We start from the raw sequence: 23,027 nt of genomic DNA, 5'->3' as shown, positions 1-23,027 counted from the left end.
TGTAGCTTCACATTCATGACTAATGTAATTTCTGTTGGTGTTAAGGAATTTGCCAGAATAACCTACTGACCCATTTTACACTCAGATAGCTTAACAACAAGGTGTCTCATTTGTTTTTGCAGCTCAAGTGCTTATATATTTGCTTTCCTTCTCATTTCCACGAATTCTGAAACATATGCACAAACTTCTTCAATGACTCTCCATTTTTCCCAACTTTACACTTAATCTCTTCGACAGGCGATAGCACCTTTCTAGCATATGATAAAGAGAGTCGAAGACTGTCACATACTTTAGAATTTTACGTAGCCACAAGGTAAGGCACGTAAATATCCCAGTTGTTGTGGTGTCCGTTCACATAGTGACTTAATATTTTACCATATTCTGCTCTTCCATTTGAGGGTGGAAGGAACTAGTTCATAATTTCTGGATTCACAATATTTGGCACATCCGTTTAAGCAGCTTGGACATGGATTTGGTACACTGATCTGTAATTATTGTGTCGGGAACACCAAAGTTCAATAGCCACTGTATGAGCCCCTACACTCGTTTGTTCATTCAGGATTGCAAAAACTGCTATGTAATGTGAGAAATGTTCTGTGCTGGTTATCACGTATCGGTTACCCAGTGGAGCAGGCTGAATGGACTGAACACAACCATTCCTACCATTACAAATGATATAGATGCCTTCAGTAACCTTTGAAGCGGTATTGGTTGATGACAGAGATTGGTATTTTGTGCACATGGTATGCAACTACTCACATACTGATCAACAGCCTGTCTTCTTGTTGTCCACCAGAACTGTTCAGTTACTTGACAATCAGTTGTCTGTCCTCTGTTACCTGCTAATATATGATTGTGTGCTTCCTTCAACACTTTGTCCCTCAGAGCTGTGAGTAGCACAATATACGATTCAAACTTTGTCACTCTGCACAACAGCCCATTGTGCAAAGCAAAATGCAGCTGTGTCCTCAGTAACTGTCGATTCACATCAGCAGTCTGGACATCTTTCCACTCTGAGAGACGTCTACCGTGTGTGTGTGTGTGTGTGTGTGTGTGTGTGTGTGACCACCACCTTTCAGCTTAAAGCCATCAGCACTGCTATGTTTCCTACTGAGTTTGTGTTCTACCTCATAATCGAATTCACTTGGCTTCTTTGTCCAACGAGTTAATCTGCTTGAATGATCCTTCAACTTTAATAGTCATTTTGATGTTGAATTTTCTACCATAATGTAGAATTTCCTACCATACAGTTAACAGCAAAAGTAGGTAATAACAGAATGAATTTCATTCTGCAGGGGAGTGCACATTGATATGAAACTTCCTTGCAAATTAAGATTGTATGCTGGACTCGAACTCCAATCTGGTAGGAAGGTAGAAGATGAGGTAGTTGCAGAAGCAAAGCAGTGAGGACAGGTCACGAGTTGTACTCAGGTAGTTCAGTTGGTAGAGCACCTGCCCGTGAAAGGCACAGGTTCCAGGTTTGCGTCCCGGCCCAGCACACAGTTTTTATTTATCAGAAAGTTTTAGGTAATACCACATACGCTGCTCAAAGTCTTCTCCTCTGTGACTGAGTACTTCTGGCACACTTTATTCAACTTTTGTTACATGTGCTCCTAGGTGTTCACACTATTCACATCCTGACTTAGAATTCACCCTACTGCCTAGTTGCTCACATCATAGGACAGAACAAACTCTCTCTCATAATCTGGAAATATTAATACTGGGATAGTCATTAGTGCATCTTTCAGTTTCTCAAATGCAGTTTGGCAGTCTGTTATCCACTGGAATTTTACCCCCCCCCCCTTTTTTTTTATTTTAGCAAATGCATTAATGGTCTAGGGATATCAGCAAACCCTCTGACAAATTTTCAACAATAATTACATATCCATGAAAATCATTGGAATTGTTTTGCAGTTTGCAATGGTAATAAACAATGGACAGCACATATCAATACAGGGTATGTCTTCACGTCATCTTGACTAATCACTTGACCTTGATAGTTTACCTCTGTGGGCACAAAGTGACAGGTCTCAATATTTAGCATTACACGTGTCACATGCAACCTCTTAAACAATTCCCCCAATTGTGCATGCTGCTCTAGATCTTTAGAAAACACAATAATATTGACTAAATATACCATGTGGTTTTAGTTCCCTTAGAATTCCTACTAGGGACATCTGGAAAGTGGCTGGTGCATTCTTAAGCCCAAACAGCATCCATCAATATTGGCTGTGTCCCCATGGAATGGTAAAAGCAGTCCTCGACGATTATTTTGGAACCGCTTCCAATTGGCGATACCCACTCTTTAAATCCATTGTGGAGAAATATTTACAGTGATCCAGGTTTTCCAACATTTCTGTTATATGCAGTATAGGATATGCATCCATCTCCATTCTTGCATTCAGATATCAGTAATTGTAATAAAGCCTGTATTTCTTCATCCCATCTGATTTCTTTGCCAGAATGACAACAGGGGCTCCCAATGGACTATCATTCTCCTCAATAATTTCATCCTTCCACTATTCATTAATGAATTCCTCCATTATTGGTTGTGTGTGGTGTGGTACTCTGTGTGGTTTCCTGTAGACAAGACAGGTTATTCCCAGTTGGAATTCTATGCTGCGTGACAGGTGTTGTTGGTAATGGTCCACTGGGACTGAACAAATCCATGAATTGTATTAACAGATTGTCTACAGCCCTCCTATCTTCCTCTTTTAAATTCTGTACTTTTTCACATACTGCAGATGCACTAACAGTCTGCTTACAGCCAAAGTCCCTACTTGACTTTTCTAAATTGTCCAAGACATCCAAATCAGCAATCAGTAATCCTTTTCACAGATCCACTTCATTTGAGCCAAAATTATCCCTTCTCACTGGAACCTTGTAATTTGCATCTACTTCTTGCATGCAAGCCATGCTTCTATGTAAAAACGATGCAAAGTATCCATTTTCTCATTGTATTAAGATGGTCCCATAACACACAACATATCATTCAGCTGTTCAGTATCCACACTCACCCACAGTAATTTTCCTGTATTTCTTGGTACTTTATCACACAAATTGAGTTTTAATTAATGGTATGCAGTTTATTCAGTTCCATCTTCATGATTGGCATACTTTATGACAAAGTACCATTTGCAGTGGGTGTTCCTAGCTGGAATAATGTCCCACTAGTTTTATAGTGTGTTGTGACAGATCAATTTTGCGTGACGCCTATTCAGAAAATCCAACTCTAGGATTGTGCACTTTCAGGGGATAATACTTCCATATATTCCCAAAAGTTGCTTGGTCTATTACAGAAACTGGGCAATGTTGACTGCAATGACACCACATCACTGTCTTCATACAATGTACATCATAAAGAATTCAATATTATGAAGAGGATAGTTGCTACTCATCCTATAACACAAATGCAGCTCACACACACACATGACTGCAGTCTCTGGCATCTGAAGCCACACTTCGAGCAGCAGGAGCAGCAGCAGCAGCAGCAGTGCAGGAAACTGGGTGGCGATAAGGAGGAGGCTGCAGCAGGGAGAGGGAGGCATAGCAGGGTAGGGGTGGGGGACAGTGAAGTGCTGCTGGGGAGCATGTAGGGATGAGGTGGAGAGAGGATAGGGCAGCTATGTGCAGCTGGGAGGTTAGATGGAGTTCAGGGGAGAGGTGGGGAAGTAAAAAGACTGAGTGCATTGGGGGAATAGAGGGCTATGTAGTGCTGGAATGGGAATAGGGAAGGGCCTGGATGGCTGAGGACAATGTCTAACAGAGGTTGCGCCAGGAGGGTTATGGGTAGGATAGGTTGCAGCTAGAGTTCCCATCTGCGCAACTCAGAAGACCTAGTGTTGGTGGGAAGGATCCATATGGCACAAGCTGCGAAGCAGTCATTGAAATGAAGAATGTCATGTTGGGTGGTGTACTCAGCAACAGGGTGATCCAGTCATTTCTTGGCCACAGTTTGTCGATGGTCATTCATGTGGACAGGCAGCATGTTGCTTGTCATGCCCAGTAGAGTGCAGCACAGTGGTTGCAGCTTCGTTTGTTGATCACATGACTGGTTTCACAGGTAGCCCTGCCTTTGATGGGATAGGTGATGTTACTGACCAAACTGGAGTAGGTGGTGGTGGGAGGATATATGGGACAGGTCTTGCATCTAAGTCTGTTAAAGAGATATGAGCCATGAGGTAAGGGGTTGGGAGCAGGGGTTGTGTTGGGATGGACGAGTATGTTGCATACCGTATTTATTCGAATCGAAGCCGCACCTGAAAAATGAGACTCAAAACCAAAGAAAAAAAATTTCCTGAATCTAAGCCGCACCTGAAATTTGAGACTCGAAATTCAAGGGGAGAGAAAAATTATAGGCCGCATCTCCAAATCGAAACAAAGTTTGTCCATTGTAATATGAGACACAATTTAGGTCGAATGAATGAAGATACAGCTACAGTAGTTTGGTTCGAATCGTAAGCTTAGCAATTACGCTTTATCAGGTAGCCATTGCTATGCGTCAGGCGCTCCGTCCGTATTTATACGGGTACCCTTCCTTTTCCACGTGCTTCGTCTGGTTTGAATTGATTGCTTATTTTTCTTTGATCTGATAAGCGCAGTTTTCTTTGTTATAGGTGTTTACGTCACTCTAAGCTGAAAATGCATTACTGTACTGTGTCATGCATTGTTAGTCGCATTCTGATAGTGCTTGTTTACAGCCTGTTGCCGCTCGCGGCATGGCTTGCTTTGGTGCGCACTACAATTAAAAAAAAAGAGAGAGAGAGAGAGAGAGAGAGAGAGAGAGAGAACGGAATCATCTCATTAGCAAAACAATGGCAAGAAACTGCTATTTGTTGTTACTTACACTGCTGCTTTCTTTGATAATGATCAACAAGAACCAAATAATAGACTGCGTATGATAGAAGATGTTCTGAACGAGGGTTTAGCAAAAATTTTTCTCCGTTTGAAAATCTTTGCAGGCGCCTCTTTAGTACATTATATTCTACACAGAAAAAGAGAGTCATCTTAGATTTAAAAATCTAGTCAATTGCCGTGCTTCATTTCTGACTGTATCACTACTAAGCATAAGAATAATATGGATATAAACATGCATGATATGTATAGGCCTATTCTTCCGCGTTTACTGTTGTCTCACTCTAGTTTCGTCGTTTATTAGGCAGACAGGATTTAAATGAGATAACAGCAAACATGAAACAATACATGGCAAAATGTTTATATGCATATTCTTCTAATGGTGATGAGAATACTGCATGTGATTCACAATTTATAAAAGTTCCTATTAGCAACCATCTCTTCTCACAGATAGGAAAAAATTCAGAACGTAGAGTTGGCCATATTGACAAACATCCCAAACAGTCTTGCCAGTCGGATTTTCGTAGTACATTGAAATGCTGCTATATTCAAAGATGAACAATACGGAATTTGTATTTACTTCGTTGAATAATATATGAAAATGCAGTGGTCGAAACTCGGGGCAGAGAAAATAGCTCGTCTTTCCACCTTTTTTTTTAAATTTATTTACTGACGTAGAGGTTTTGGCGCCAGTATTTATCTTTGTGCCTACAGAGTATGCCTGTGTAGCGCTACATATATTCGACGGCAGAAGTAAGTTGTGGCGGCACCCACAAACTTTTTTCAGAATTTCTGCTTGCTTTGCACTCGATTCTAAGCCGCACGCGGTTTTTTGGATTACAAAAACCGGAAAAAAAAGTGCGGCTTAGATTCGAGTAAATACGGTAAGTTTGCTGGACGGCGGAATACCACTGTGGGAGGGGTGGGAAGGATAGTGGTCACGACATTTCTAATTTCGGGGCACAATGAGAGGTCATCAAAATCCTTACTGACAATCTAATTCAGTTGCTCCAGTCCTGGATGGTACTGTGTTACAAGGGGAATGCTTCTCTGTGGCCTGATGGTGAAACTGGGAGGTGATGGGAGACTGAAAAGATAAGGCACAGGAGATTTGTTTTTGTACAAGGTTGTGAGGATAATTACAGTCTGTGAAGACCTCAGTGAGATCCTCGGTGTATTTTGAGAGGGACCGCTCGTCACTGCAGATGTAATGACTATGTTTGACTACGCTGTATGGAAGGGAGTTCTTGGCATGGAACAGGTGGCAGCTGTCGAAGTGGAGGTATTGCTAATGGTTAGTAGGTTTGATATGGACAGAGATACTGATGTAGCCATTGTTTCATAGAGAATTCAATCTCTTTCTGCCACAGATGTCGACACTAGTCACTGACATATGAGCCCCTGTGTCCACCAAAACTGATGTTCCATTCAGTTCATCATGTTAACCAAACAACACTCCAACTCAGCATACACCATACAATGTAGGCTTTCACAGCCGGTATTGTCTTCACTTAAAATGTCCGGGCTGATAGGCCATGGTCAAACTCTCCTCTGGGAGTGCTGCTCGGTCATTAAGGAATTCCTGTTGGCATATAAGGAATCCTTATCTGGACATTGTCCACTTTGCTTCCTATTCTGACAGTATCGTGCCCTATATGCCACCACCCTGCACTCATAGCACTGTGGTTGGTGGTGGTGTTTCCAAATGCAACCTTAATGGCAGCAGCTAAATTTGGATTCTCCACCTGCTCAGTTAACAACATATCAGGCAGAGCTCCTCTTCAAAATATGTCTAGCATTCTGTGCTCTGCCTCTTGGGAAATAATTTTATCTGCCTCATCATTGTGTGTTAATTCATGTGTCTGTGCACTGATTTTCCTAATTTGATCTAAGAATTTTATCACTCATTTGTTTCATTTCTGGGACATCCCACTAAGTTGTTCCTTGAAGAATCTGACAATATTCTACTTGTGATGGTGCTGATAGGCATCCCTTCTTGAGTTATTCAAATATAAGCACATTATTCAACCCCTCATGATACATGACTTACATCTTAACCTCTCCCATCAATTATAATCAGGTCATGTGCAAATGTACTTTGTCTGATCAAGTGCTCAGACTACCACAAACTTCCATATTGTCAATAAACACTGACACGTCATCAGGCACTTTATCCAAAAAAGGAGACACTAGACTATCTGAGATGGGATCCAAGGAAGGAACAGATACATTGAATGAAACAATGTTCTTATGAAACAATGTTCTTGTGAAACATGACTAGCTCTTTACTCACATGAAGTGTTGATTGCTATTGATATGGTATTTCAAATTGATTTTTTGTTTCTAAATTTCCAGAAGGCTTTTGACACTGTGCCTCACAAGCAGCTTGTAGTCAAATAGCTTGCTTATGGAATATCGTTTCAGTTATATGACTGGATTCGTGATTTCCTGTCGGACAGGTCACAGATCGTGGTAACTGATGGAAAGCCATTGAGTAAAACACAAGTGATTTCTGGTGTTCCCCAAGGAAGTGTTGTAGGGCATCTGCTGAACTTTCATCTATATAAATGATTTAGGAGGTAATCTGAGCAACAGTCTAGGTTGTTTGCAGATGACACTGCCATTTATCATCTAATAAAGTCATCAGGTCAAAACAAATTGAAAAACAATTTAGACAAGATATCTGTATGATGCAAAAACTGGTAACACCCTAAATAATAGAAAGTGTGAGCTCATCCACATAAGTAATAAAAGGAATCCATTAAACTTTGGTTATACCATAAATAAGTCAAATCTAAAGGCCATAAAGTCAACTAAATACCTAGGATTTAAAATTACGAACAACTTAAATTGGAAAGAGCAAACAGAAAATGTTGTGGGGAAGGCAAACCAATGACTGTGTTTTATTGGCAGAACACTTACGCAATCAACAGATCTACTAAAGAGACTGCCTGCACTACGCTTGTCCATTCTCTTTTGGATACTGTTGCACGGTGTGGGATCCTTGCCAAATAGGATTAACAGAGTATATTGAGAAAGTTCAAAGAAGAGCAGCATATTTTGTATTATAAAGAAATAAGGGAGATCATGTCACTGACATACAGGATATGGAGTGGATTTCATTGAAACAAAGGCGTTTTCTGTTGTGGTGAAATTTCCATCATCAACTTTCTCCCCCGATTGTGAAAATATTTTGTTGACACTGACCTACACAGGGAAAAACGATCATCATAATAAAATAACTAAAATCAGAGCTCGCATGGAAAGATATAGGTATTTGTTTTTCCTGCACACTGTTTGAGATTGGAATAATAGAGAATTATTGTAAGGGTGGTTCGATAAACCCTCTGCCAGGCATTTAAGTGAGATTTGCAGAGCATCCATGTAGATGTAGATGTAGATGTAGATGTAGATCCTGGTTAGCTCATCCTGTCTACATGCATCGGCTGCCATTAGTGCCCACCTGCTTTTTTAATGTGGCATTCTTTTCCAATAGTTTAGTCATCTGCTTCACCAAAAATTCAACCGCTTCCTGCACTGTCTTTGCTCGTGTTTCTGAACTTTGTGCTACCTCTGTCTATCAACAGTACAGCATACCTGAAGTACACCAGACATTAATAAAGCAAGGACAGCTAGCACAAAACACTCACGGATGAGTAAGTAAAAATGATATCAGTCCTTATGACGGATCATAGCTTACCAAGGCTCTGAGCACTGATGTGCCTCAAGTCCATAAAAAGTAAATATCTGCTGAAAAATCAGAGGTAATGCACTTGATGACTCTTATGAGGGACACCTGGCATACATATCCTCAATGGTATCACTTAGAAGAGAGAGGGGGTTAAATCTCTTAGCACTTTAAAGGTATGTTTTGTTTTGTTTTAGGGCGCAAAAATAACGAGTCATACACACCCAAGTCAAAACTATAGAATATGAAGACACAGAGGAGTTAAAAAACCACTATACATCAATCCCAATTGACATAAGAGAAGACATCTAAAAACAAGGATGTGGAAAAAGGGCTACAAAAGACACCATACAGAAATAGAGGTCCAAAACTAAAAATTAAATGGCCTTCACCATATTACTTTGACAGATAAAAAGTAAAATGCGGTCGACAGCCCACATGTCATTTGCTAAAATGGCCGATAACTCAGACAGCAAACCCAAGTGGGAACGTAAACAGTTAAAAAATGGGCATTCTGTCACGAAGCGGCAGACAGTTAAAATTTGGGGGCAATGTGTACAAAGTGGTGGGGGAGCGCCACTTATCGAATGACGATGGCTAAAAAGGCAGTGCCCAATATACAACCTAGTTAAAATGACCTCCTCCTGGTGGGAGGGCCAAGAGGAGGTCGTTAAAACCGGTGGGAGAGGCTTAATACGCCAGAGATTATTCCCATGAAGGGAGGACTAATTGCGGTGCCAAAGCAACACCACCTCCTGACATGACGGCAACCAAGAATCCACAGACACATTACAGTGGCTCCACCAAGACTGAGCAAGTGACAGTTTTCCTGGACCTGTTGTACTAAGGGATGGTGGGGGTACAGGGCACACAGACTTTCCAGGGCGCTGAGTGAGTCTGAGCAAAGGACACAATTCGAAAGTCTGTGTCGCCGGATGTACTCCATGGGCTGATAGAGGGCGAAGAGCTCTGCTGTAAATACTGAGCAGTATGCTGGAAGTCGATACTAAAAGACGCGGGCACCAATGATGAAGGCATACTCGACATCACGGTCAGTTCGTGAGCCATCAGTGTACACAAAGGTACTATGTGAAGGTCGTGAAACTTAAGGGGATAGAGTGATACAGGAGTAGTGTCCTTAGGAAGCAAATGAAGGCCAATGTGAACACCGGCCAGGATTGTGAAGGGGGGTTCTCACCCAGCGGGAAATTTGCAGGTAGTTGTGAAGTTAAGCCACCAGAGCAAGTGCCAAAAGCGGACTCCAGGAGGTAACAGAGAAGAGGGATGCACCCCATACTGGCGATCAAAGGAATCATTGAAGAAGGAGGCATACGATGGATGGCCACGCAAAGCAGAACAACGGGACGCATACCTGCTGAGGAGAAAGTCACAATGGTAGGACAGTGGTAGTTCAGCAGTTTCAGCATACAGACTCTCAACCGGACTAGTGTAAAAGGCGCCAGTGGCCAAATGGAGGCCAAGATGGTGGCCAGTGTTGAGATGGCATAAGAGGGACGGACGTGCAGACACATAAACACAGCACCCATAGCCTAGTTTGAAACGGAGAAGGGAGTGGTACAAAAAAAGGAGGGTAGTTCGATCTGCAGCCCAGGAAGTACCATTAAGGACAAGAAGGACACTGAGGAACCGCGTACAGGTTAAGACACACGGGAGGACCAACAGGTTTCCTATCAAGCATGAGCCCCAGGAATTTCATAGTTTCAATGAATGGAAGAGAAACAGACCCAAGATGTAAAGATTGTGGGAGAAGCCAATTGCGTCGCCAGAAACTCATAAAAATAGTTTTGTCAGTCGAAAAACAAAAGGCACTGTCAATGCTCCAGGAGTAAAGACTCCATTATGTTTTCGTGACTAATCTGTGAAACCAGTTTTGAGGAAATTTGGTATGAAGATAGCTTGCACCTCCAGGAAGAACATAGGTTACTTTATAAAGCAAAAAGAGAGAAGTAGATGCTTAAAAGTGTGAAGAAGGGGATGGGACATTTTCTTCTTCTTCTTCTTCAGTGAACATAAACCATCTTAAAAATTTATTAAATTTGTTGCATAATGTGCAGAATGTATAATGTATACAGGGTGTATACACGGACAAGGAAAAAAAAAACTTCCAGATTTCTCCCGGATTTCCCGGTTAAAAATACACTTTCTCCCGGGTGAAAACATACTTTTTTTCCCTATTAACTGACAGTATATTTTCTCTATGAACTGTATAACTTTTCAGTTCTTTGAATGTTTATGGTTATATACACAGGCATAGAATTTCCCGGTACTTTAGAAAACTAAACACAGGGAAAAAAACACGTTTTGGAAAGATCGTTGATGTGCACCAACATGTCCACTGCATATTTTCATATTACGAAAGTATAAATTCGAATTCCACCGAACACCGCATGTTACTTTCTGAAGCACTGAAATGGAGATTACCATGCACTTTTGTAAGCCAGTCACAGCTCAGGTCACGTGATCTCGCCAGCCGATGACAGTGGGTATTCAGAGCTTAGGAAACGTGATGTAGTCAGCCAATAGCAACATCACTGTTAAGTAGTGCAAACACACAAACAAAAATAGCTAATGGTTTCAATTAATATACATAGTGTTGCTACACAAAAAGCAAAGCTTTCACATATAATATTGGTCTATAAGATTAATACGCTGCAAGAGAAGCTAAGCTTTCACATATAATGTTGTCTTTTATGGGCGTATTACAATTTAAGATACATCGCACAAATGTACCAATAAAATTTTTAATAACGACATAAATGTCTGATCTTTGGGCTCGAAATTCATCTAAATGGCTCGTCATCAAAGAGTTCATTTTTAAATGAGAGTCAAACGCTCTGTCATTTAAGAAATTCATCGTACATTCTCGCACATAGATCAACTTGCGTAAACGGAAATTTACTTTGATGGTAATGCTTTTTTCGTTTCTGCAGTTGCCAGAGAGCGCCAGATGACAGGCGTCACCGTGCTTGGCGCAGCTACGATGTTGTAGGGAGACCGTATGTTCGTACGTGTAAAACATTAAAAGATCTTACATTATGTCACAAAAGAAACAAGACATCAGAGGATACTCCAAAAGCATCGGAATTTCGTGATCTATACTAAAATGTGCACATTTAAAGTGCACATTCTTATGTCCAGATTCCCAGTGAAGTAGGCCACAACCTGATATTACGCTTTTCAATGTGGTTTTCAGGATGTAAATTTTCTTGGAGTACCGGTACTGTGTTATCTCATGTTTGGTTGTTTACTGTGGCATAATGCCATACGTGCTAGAAGCTGAATACATAAACCCAGTAAAGACATGAGACAAGCAGGACAACACACATTTCTTCAATCCTTAGCTCCTAGAATTTTTTATCTCTAATCTTGCCACAGCTTTACATGGTGTGCTTTCCTTTCCGAGAAAGAATCTATTACCTCATCAAAGTTCATCAAACGTTTTGCTACATGAAAAATCGAAATGTCGTTGTCTAATACTGAAAAAGCTGTTAATACAAATAGGACCCAAGGCTAGTGCGGTTTCCCGATCTGATTATGTCTATTTTGTCACTGTCTGCTACATAAAACAAAACAGGCCTTTCTAATACTGCAAGAATTGTAACACACACCAAACAGAGACTTTTGGCACAAACGATTTTTTTGGAACGACAATATAATTCACAAAGTACCAATCTCAAATGCCTATTAGGCCTACTACAAGCAAAAAGTTTTACGTTACGAAATAGTTTCACGTTTCATTCATACGCTCCAGTTTCTCAAGCATGAGATCGAAAAGTAGTAGTACAAAATTTTTATACAAACTAGGAATCATCACATTGTTCCATAATTTGTGTGATGTCCCCATTACTTCTTCCGCGTTCTAACAAACAGTCTTGTTATCACTAATTCTGTAGCTATTCCTCCAATGTCAAAGTTTATTTGCAGATTAACTTCACCAACTCTGCTAGGATCACCGCTTTATTATCCTGCGATTATTCTCTGGTTAGGCATTGTTACATGTTCGTACAACGCGTTTTCCACGTTTCTTCCAGAATAAAACTTAAAGCGGCTGCTAGCCGGGGACTGTACAACTGGCCCTTACTAGTACAGCGATCTGGCCAAAAATTTTCTGTCAAAATTTCATTTTCTTCAATACACCGAGAGGGTAATACGTAATCTTTCTTACCTGTTATTCATTATAATAGAGGGAAACATTCCACATAGGAAAAATACATCTAAAAACAAAGATGATGTGACTTACCAAATGAAAGTGCTGGCAGGTCGACAGACACACAAACAAACACAAACATACACACAAAATTCTAGCTTTCGCAACCAACGGTTGCTTCGTCAGGAAAGAGGGAAGGAGAGGGAAAGATGAAAGATGAAAGGACATCTTCATGATCTGGACTCATAGTGAAGAAGAACTCCAGTTTCCTCTCCAACCTCAACTCCTTTGGTTCCATCAGATTCACCTGGTCCTACTCCATTGTACACTTTCATTGACGTTGACCTCCATCTGGCCAATGGCCAGCTTCACACGTCCGTCCACATCAAACCCACCAACAAGCAACAGTACCTCCATTATGACAGCTGCCACCCATTCCACATGAAACGGTCCCTTCCCTACAGCCTAGGTCTTCGTGGCAAACGAATCTGCTCCAGTCCGGAATCCCTGAACCATTACACCAACAACCTGAAAACAGCTTTCGCATCCCGCAACTACCCTCCCAACCTGGTACAGAAGCAAATAACCAGAGCCACTTCCTCATCCCCTCAAACCCAGAACCTCCCACAGAAGAACCACAAAAGTGCCCCACTTGTGACAGGATACTTTCCAGGACTGGATCAGACTCTGAATGTGGCTCTCCAGCAGGGATACGACTTCCTCAAATCCTGCCCTGAAATGAGATCCATCCTTCATGAAATACTCCCCACTCCACCAAGAGTGTCTTTCCGCCGTCCACCTAACCTTCGTAACCTGTTAGTTCATCCCTATGAAATCCCCAAACCACTTTCCCTACCCTCTGGCTCCTACCCTTGTAACCGCCCCCGCTGTAAAACCTGTCCCATGCACCCTCCCATCACCACCTACTCCAGTCCTGTAACCCGGAAGGTGTACACGATCAAAGGCAGAGCCACGTGTGAAAGCACCCACGTGATTTACCAACTGACCTGCCTACACTGTGAAGCTTTCTATGTGGGAATGACCAGCAACAAACTGTCCATTCGCATGAATGGACACAGGCAGACAGTGTTTGTTGGTAATGAGGATCACCCTGTGGCTAAACATGCCTTGGTGCACGGCCAGCACATCTTGGCACAGTGTTACACCGTCCGGGTTATCTGGATACTTCCCACTAACACCAACCTGTCAGAACTCCGGAGATGGGAACTTGCCCTTCAGTATATCCTCTCCTCTCGTTATCCGCCAGGCCTCAACCTCCGCTAATTTCAAGTTGCTGCCGCTCATACCTCACCTGTCTTTCAACATCTTTGCCTCTGTACTTCCGCCTCGACTGACATCTCTGCCCGAACTCTTTGCCTTTACAAATGTCTGCTCGTGTCTGTGTATGTGCGGATGGATATGTGTGAGTGTGCGAGTGTATACCTGTCCTTTTTTCCCCCAAGGTAAGTCTTTCCGCTCCCGGGATTGGAATGACTCCTTACCCAAAAACCCACATCCTTTCATCTTTCCCTCTCCTTCCCTCTTTCCTGAAAAAACCGTTGGTTGTGAAAGCTAGAATTTTGTGTGTATGTTTGTGTTTGTTTGTGTGTCTGTCGACCTGCCAGCACTTTCATTTGGTAAGTTACATCATCTTTGTTTTTACCTGTTATTCATTTATTTTCACTCCTGTAGTCTGAATCTATGGATTTCGCTAGTAATTATAACAACGCTCATCATTTGCAAACCCAATCAACCACACCATCAGACAGCAGTTGGCATTCATCCATTCGGCCTTACTCCGCTCAGCTCGTATAGCCCCTTTTGTCTGTAGGAAAGTTTGTTTCTACATGCAACTAGGATTCCCCTGACAGAGACATCATGTACACTATACACACATTCACAAATGAACTTACGATTCATTCAGAAATCAACTTAGAGTGTGTTCAAAAACGGACAGGGATGCATTTCAAAGTCATATGAATAACTGATAGACTAACGTGCGCTGGATGCTAGGCTCTTTGTGAAACAAGGTTTTTCCCCCTCCTCAAGAATATGAATAGCCCCCCCCCCCCCCCTCCTAGATCTGTGCCTGCTGCGCATGCATGAATCTGGCAGCTTGGATGCTCCAGTAAAATTTTTACCGGTAGCATCTAGTTGCTTGCTGCATCTGCTTACACAGCCAACAGCCACATTTCCATAGCCAGATGCGGGGGAAGGTACTACTCAACTGCGCATGCACGTGATACCGCTCGCAACTGCTAAAATGAATCTAATGTAAACAGTTGTGACGTTATGCTCATTGGAGGCAATTTGTTGTTACGAAGCATTACATGGTCTTCCTAAAGCCTTTGACACATTTTGCGGCTGGCAGACGCTCGTGTGAGCACTGTGTTTTGTATGGCGCGTTTCCTTTGCAATTTAATTTTTATTTTCGTTTTTTCTCTCATTCATGTTTTAATGCTGCAGTATTATTCTGCAGTAGTGGGACAAAGTAATACCCTTTGTTAGAGGATCAGTTCTTACCAGTCAAAATTACAAAAATTTAAATGAAAACAAAAACAATGAAAACTTCCCAGAATTCTAAAAAATTCCCGGGTTTTTCCTGGTTTTCTCCAGGATGAAAAAATTCCCAGGTTTTTCCTGGATCTCCCGGGTCGTATACACCCTGTGTATACTTCCATAGCATTTTTGATGTGTAGATAGGTGCACCTGCCCATGTCTGTCCACATGCACCACTCAACAACAACGCTATGTGCATGCCACGTCATTGTGCATTGGCGTATTTGGAGGGGGAGGGATGCATCTACGCATCATACTATGCTTAACCAATCATGCACACATGTGAAAGCAGCTGAAGTTACTGCATGTACAACAGCTTACTTGTGTACCATCATTCACTGTAACAAAACTACTGATATGCGCAGCTAGCACTTCATAAGTTCTAAATGATACAGAAGCAAGAGTTGAACCTGTGACCTGCATGTCACCAAATAGCCACTATAACTGATAATCAATGGCAGATAACACAAAACATACAGTACTGCTCTTCCACCTCTTAAAACAAAGGCCCCATATTTTGGAGTGGAATACAGTTTCCTGGGTTTGAAGCTAGTCAGTGGCCGAAACTTCCTGGCAGATTAAAATTGTGTGCCGGACCGAGACTTGAACTCGGGACCTTTGCCTTTCGCAGGCAACTGCTCTACCAACTGAGCTACCCAAGCATGACTCACACCCCGTCCTCACAGCTTTACTACTGCCAGTACCTTGTCTCCTACCTTCCAAACTTTACAGAAGCTCTCCTGTGAACCTTGCAGAACTAGCACTCCTGAAAAAAAGGATATTGCGGAGACATGGCTTAGCCACAGCCTGGGGGATGTTTCCAGAATGAGATTTTCACTCTGCAGCAGAGTGTGCGCTGATATGAAACTTCATGGCAGATTAAAACTGTGTGCCGGACCGAGACTCGAACTCGGGACCTTTGCCTTTCGCGGAAGTTTCATATCAGTGCAAACTCTGCTGCAGAGTGAAAATCTCATTCTGGAAACGTCCCCCAGGCTGTGGCTAAGCCATGTCTCCGCAATATCCTTTCTTTCAGGAGTGCTAGTTCTGCAAGGTTCGCAGGAGAGCTTCTGTAAAGTTTGGAAGGTAGGAGACGAGGTACTGGCAGTAGTAAAGCTGTGAGGACGGGGCGTGAGTCGTGCTTGGGTAGCTCAGTTGGTAGAGCACTTGCCCGCGAAAGGCAAAGGTCCCGAGTTCAAGTCTCGGTCTGGCACACAGTTTTAATCTGCCAGGAAATTTCATATCAGCACACACTCCGCTGCAGAGTGAAAATCTCATTCTGGAAACATCCGCCAGGCTGTGGCTAAGCCATGTCTCCGCAATATCCTTTCTTTCAGGAGTGCTAGTTCTGCAAGGTTCGCATGAGAGCTTCTGTAAAGTTTGGAAGGTAGGAGACGAGGTACTGGCAGTAGTAAAGCTGTGAGGACGGGGCGTGAGCCGTGCTTGGGTAGCTCAGATGGTAGAGCACTTGTCCGCGAAAGGCAAAGGTCCCGAGTTCAAGTCTCGGTCCGGCACACAGTTTTAATCTGCCAGGAAGTTTCATATCAGCGCACACTCCGCTGCAGAGTGAAAATCTCATTCTAGACAGTGGCCCTTTGTACGGCAGTGCTGTTGGATCCTCCATTCAAGTTACACTGTCCCTCTCTTCTGAATTGTCTATATTCAACTGTAGATAGCCTGTATGATTGTTGAGTACTACAGCATTTCACAATGGCCCATGCTCAATTTATCAGCCTTGTTTCCATACTTGACACACAGAATCACTAACGATGAGTTGGGGTTGTTTATGGCAACTGTTCTCCTGTCGTGATGGTTATCACCGTCACTGATGAAAACATTTCTTTTGTGAGGTTAAATACCATTTTTGCACTTGATTAGAGCCTCACAGCTCAAATCAGTGTCCTGACTGTAGTCTAGAACATGACACAATTATGCTAGCAGAATTGTGTCTTCAATGACAGGCATCGCCCAAAGCAATCGTTGTATAAGGGCAACATTTTGGTTGCAGTCTAGCAAAATACATATGAAGAGCTCTATCCTGTCAATGATGGCTATTCTCACACCATAAGTTCCTGTTGGCTGGTTGTGTTTTCCATTTGCAACCTTTAGCACAATGTCCTCTGAATCTTTTAACACAGTCCTCTTCACCTGATGATAATAAGCACCTGACACCAAGAAAATGAAATCCTAAAATAGACTAGACGAGTTGGTTATTATTGATGATGTCGATTTGATTTTGCCAATATCTTGGCAACTGTTGTCCTTTAAGAGCTTTCATAGGTGACAGCCTCAACTTAATAAATGGTCACTGGTTCAGTTTTCTGAAGTCAGCAGCTAACTGAGCTGCTAGTTGCTCTGTATGGCGACAGGTAACAACAATGGTGATTTGGAGAGGGGCCTTAACATTCAACACTGCTATCTCTCCTTTTCGATTGTGTAGGTCAACTGACAATTTGCAAGCAAATTTACAGAATGATTACACAACAGTCAAGCACCTTAGTGGCACAAAGCTAGCATGATTTGGTTTTTTAATGGTTTTTAACAATTAAAACAAATTGCCCTTCAATATTTTCATGATGAGAAAATTCAATGTTACTGAGATCAAGAGGTTCAAGGTTACCATACTTATGCAGAAAGCCACAAAAGCAGACTTTAGTCATTTTTGCACCAAGGCCACAATTATCTAAATAAACAACCTAAAGCAAATGCCTCAAATTCTAATTGTACATTGTTTAGACATTTTCCTAGAAACACCATTTCCCCATTTTTGAAAATCTGTATACACTATCATGATACGGTAACCGAAATACTCGATTCTTGGGTACCAATTTCTGGGATGACGACTTCTATAATTTCCACTCATGGAAAATTGTCGAAATTTTTACCATATGTTCAATGATGTTGAGGAATCTATAAACATTTTTCAGTATCATCATTTGTTACCAAGATCCACAGGCAGTCCAAGCAGGTCCCTCTCATGCTTCGCCAAAACCCATCTATTTTCACAGTCCCAATTTTACCCCTACATCTCTCATTCACTGTCCAACACACTAAGCCATATGACAGAAGGCTTTCACCCAGAGCACAAAGCACCACTTTCTTTGTTTGCCTGGATATGTGCATACTCCAAAAGATACCATTTAATGATATAATTAGCCACTCATGTTCAACTTATCCTGTAGGATATGTCCACATCACACTGCCCAGTCTTATGAAATTATGAACCCATATACTTTCTTACCCAGCCAAACTCAAAGTCCAAATCCTCGCCTAGCCCATTTCCAACAACAAGATATTCTGTTTTATCCATACTGACTGTTAGTCCCCAGTGTTTGTAAGTATCCATAAACTTTCTCATTTGATACACATGGCATCATCCTCAACTAGAGCCATAAGTACTTGATCATTGGCAAACTGTAAAGAATACACACTTTGATGCTGTAATGTCAACCCAAACTTCTGCACTGTCTATTCCAGTAACCAAGAACAACTTCTAAATACAACTAAATTCAAGTCATGACATAGAACATTCTTGTCTTAATCCTTAATTTGTTTTAAAACTTTCCAATATCTTACAACCAACCTTCACAACTGCCTCACACTGGTGGTACATCCTTTTCACCAATCCGATTAATAAGTCATCCACTCCAACCTTTGCCAATGCTGTCCATAGAATCTCTTTGGCACAGAGTTCTATGCCACAGATTCATAATTTTACAAACTACATATAATACATATACTGGCTCAACAAAGTTTTCATATTGCCACAGAGAGTGTATGTTGTAATGGAACTTCCAGACTTGCCAAAACTGAATATCAGAGAGGGAGTTACACACATCCCTCAATTTCTGTGAAAGGCAAAGCTCTACAATTAAGTCATAGCCTACAAGATGTTCTAATGTGTGTAGGAGTTTCATGTGTTCTCTCAATGATACCCACATTTGTAAAAGAATTATTAAGGTTTCAGACATAACTTCTCTCATTTTATTTTAGTAAAAAATCCTTTTAAAAAATGAATACAAAGAAATTAAACCCATGGTAAAAAAAAGTGATTTTTAAAGGTAGAATGATAGAGGGTGACAGAAACTACAGTCCTACACTATTAGTTAAAGATGCTATGAGTATTACTAGGAGTCTACATGGAGAGAGCAAGAGAAATTTAAGTTAAAAACTGCATTGGCAACTGTGTTAAGTCAGAGGAGGTCAAGAGTATAGACACAGTCTTTTGTTACAAATGGGTTTGAGGCTACTCCATAAAGGAATTATTCAATGCAGTTATTCTAGACTATCACAGATATTTGACTGCTATACATCAAGGGCTGTTGCTTTCTTGGCAAAACGTTGATGTTGACCAAGCCAAGACCGATGTTCATATCACATTTTATTTCTGCAGTTTGTTTTTCTCAACTATCTGCACCAAACTGAAATAGCATTTTTTCTTATTGTATCAGCAGGTCAGGATACGTTCTGTGATGTCACAATGTTTATGAGCATTGTGGCAGGATATTGATCTACCATCAAGCATAATATCCAAAAAGGATAAGCTGGCAATGACACCTCACACAAATCAACCAAGAGTATAACTGTCATGGTATCATATAGATATCATAGGGATTAGTGCAGCACAATGGTGAAAGTAAAATGTGATTGATGAGAACTCTCACTTTCCACAAAAAGATCATTGCCACAAGATCAACTACTAACCTTGATATGGACATGGAAAGCACAGTATAAATGAAAATAGTGTGTGGGAAATGTGGGGAGGGAGGGAGACTGCCAAGAACTTCAGTAATGCAAGGTGTACGACACATCAGCCATTTTTCAGCTACGACATGTGATGTGGTCTAGTGAGTCGCTCATACACATTTTTTTCCCCAGGCTGTGTCTACTTTTGGAGAAGACTATGGAAAACGTACAATTCAAACTGTCTTGGTACATTTGAGAAACAAGGCACAAATGTTATACTGGTCTGGGCAAGGTCATGATTGTTTTTAGTGCACAATGAAATGAAGTCAACAATGTAGGCATATGAATTCATTGTAGTTGTGAGTATTCTTTTAATGGTGCTAGCATTATTCAGCAATGTATTTTATCTTGCAAGGGGATAATGCTCACTCTTAAGCCTGGAAATTTTCAAAGATCAACTTGATGATCACGGGGATGAAAAAATATGTCTTTCCTAGTCTCTACAATACCCAAATTTGATTATAATTATCCAATTGTGGCCTGCAGTGGAAAAAAGCAAACCATTGTAATATAGCCCTACATTATCTCTCATAGAATTTGAATATTTTCCCAGTAGGGGCTGAATGAAATTTCATTGACGACTGTTCTAAATTTATAACACATCCACCGGGAAAACTTGAAGTGTTCTAGATTTGTTCACATCAATATGAAGGATAGTCAAGGTTGTATTCAGTGTCAAATACAGGCTGGCTTTCAGGTTATGATATTTTGTCCAAATCTACAAATTACTTGAAAAAATTGGTAGTCACTAAGTAAAAAAGTATTCACAAAGTGTTCTATGTACAAGCTGACACAGGAGAGAAGTACATAGGTGCCTATGGCTGTTGCACAGTAATATTTATAATTGTGTTCTTAATATGTATGACCAAATATTAAAAAATATATAGCAGGTGAGGCCAATACTGAAGGAAATATTAATTGTGAAACGTGCAGAGACTGAAGGAGTGTACATACAAACACCCCGCATTTACAAAGGGAGCATTAATGTCAAGAGAAGTTACATGTACATATATCAGTATTGTTATGAATGAAAAATACACAGAACCTGTTCTTGTTGCAAAGCAGCTACTTTTTTGGTAACAACAATTTTTATTTACTGCAAATCCGTTTGTTGGACTATGTTGAAAATATAGCAAGGAACAAGAGGCAAGAAGAATAAATATATAATTTCCTACCAGATTAAAACTATGTGCCCTACTAGAACTTGAATGAGATCAATGCTCTTACCAACTGCACTATCCAGGCATGACACATGACCCACCCTCAGAGCTTTACTTTTGACAGTATCCCTCTCCTACTTTCCAAATTTCACAAGAATTCTCTCCACAAGTTGTGGCTAAGCTATTTCTCCCCAGTACCCTTTGTTTTGGGAATGCCAGGTATAGCTTTTCCTGCTTTTCTATGAGGCTATCAATAACACTTAGAAATTTGCTTTCACCACTATAACACTCCTTATTCCTCTCATTTCAGAATTTTTAAGCAATATTTCACAACAACTGTACAATTATTAGTTGCCGGTGTGAAAAATTTAATAAAAAAGGTGAGTTTTCACACAAATATACAACTTCTCACTTTTTCACAGTTGCTTGTCGAACTACCCGGCAAATCTGATACAACCTAATTGCATAAATAACATAGATAGCAAAAAACATATGATAGGTCACAGTCAAAGGTCAAACAGTATATAACTCATAATACCAATATGTTTCTTGGATTACATCTTGTGACTTGGGAGGTTCTTCTCCCAGTTCTGAAAGCCTGTGATACCCAATATGTGATTATCAAGCTGATAGAGATTCCAAGCCATGCTGTTTTCCAAATATTTTAAGATATGCAGCATATATTTTTAGCAAATAAAACCACTAAATGAAAAGAACAGAAGTAAAAGCAGAACAAACATTTACTTGCTTAATACAAAAACAAAATTATTTAAAGAAAAAACAAGATGTGAATCAACCTGAAATAACATAAGCAGATGCTTCACCTCACCTGCAAATGTCATGATTGTTAGAGAGGCTTGAAGCATGAGAAGAACATCTTTCAGGTGGATTTGGACTTGATGTAGTAAAAACAGGTTCCTGAAATGATTGATTTTAATTTAAAATGGTAAAGGTCATATTAACAGTCACTGGAAAAATTAGAACATATCAAAATTAATACCACACTAAGATTTTAAAAGGCAGGAAATCTGTACAATAGAGAGTATAGACCAGTATACAATGAAACAATACAGTAAAGTAAGAACAACAAAATGCAACACTTTCACTTGGATATAGTTTCCATATTTTAAAAATTTGCCGACTGAGATAACACACATATTTAGTGCTATTAATATATATAGTTTCCACAAGACTCTGCAGTCAGAGACATAGTTCTACTCCCTTCTCACATGCAATATCTTAAGCCTAGATCACAAAGCCTTATCATTCTCATGAAACACGATTGGTTACATTGCTGTATCTGTTGTGTTTTTGGCACCACATGGCTATGATTCATTGTAGCTTCCTAGCTTCCCAAGTGGTCAATTGGTAAGTATGCAATGTCAAAATTCGTTGGTTTACTTCAGTAGTATTTAGTGCAAGGATTTGTGTCTATGTGTCCAGAATTACATAAGGTTAAGTGCAACAATGGAATTATTTCAAGCAATAATATGGATTCAGTAAGAAATGCACTAGTTTATTATGCATAATATGTGAGAGCAAGTATCTGAATATTTATTTTATGTTATTTTTGATGAGTACTCTGCATGGAGAAGACACAAATTTCAAAGAAAAGCTTATGAAAATACCTGAAAAAGAAGTTGATGAAAACAAATTTCACAGCAATTCTAATTCAAATGAAGAAATCATAATGTTGAGATTGATGAAATAGTAATGACTGATTCAGATCGAGAAGATATTGTAGGACAGTCTGGAAGACTCTCTTATGCTTGGGCAATATGGATGGAAACAAAAGCTATCTGAATCAGAAAATTCTAACAAATCCACATCTGAAAGTGAAGAATATGGCAGA

General features: G+C 40.6%; 1 protein-coding gene across 2 annotated transcripts in view; it reads right to left on the bottom strand.

The window, feature by feature from the left end:
* Nucleotides 1–23,027, bottom strand: part of LOC126203293 (E3 ubiquitin-protein ligase MARCHF8) — a 78,251-nt gene that overhangs the window by 17,170 nt on the left and 38,054 nt on the right. For both annotated transcript variants that reach the window (XM_049937552.1, XM_049937553.1), the window contains one exon: nucleotides 22,005–22,093. In XM_049937552.1, coding sequence (XP_049793509.1) covers nucleotides 22,005–22,093 — 89 coding nt within the window. The remainder of the gene's footprint in view (nucleotides 1–22,004; nucleotides 22,094–23,027) is intronic.

This window comes from Schistocerca nitens, chromosome 9, assembly GCF_023898315.1.
Source record: "Schistocerca nitens isolate TAMUIC-IGC-003100 chromosome 9, iqSchNite1.1, whole genome shotgun sequence".
Lineage (NCBI taxonomy): Eukaryota > Metazoa > Arthropoda > Insecta > Orthoptera > Acrididae > Schistocerca > Schistocerca nitens.
Note: the sequence above shows the minus strand (reverse complement) of the source record. Positions and strands in the feature narration are given on the sequence as shown.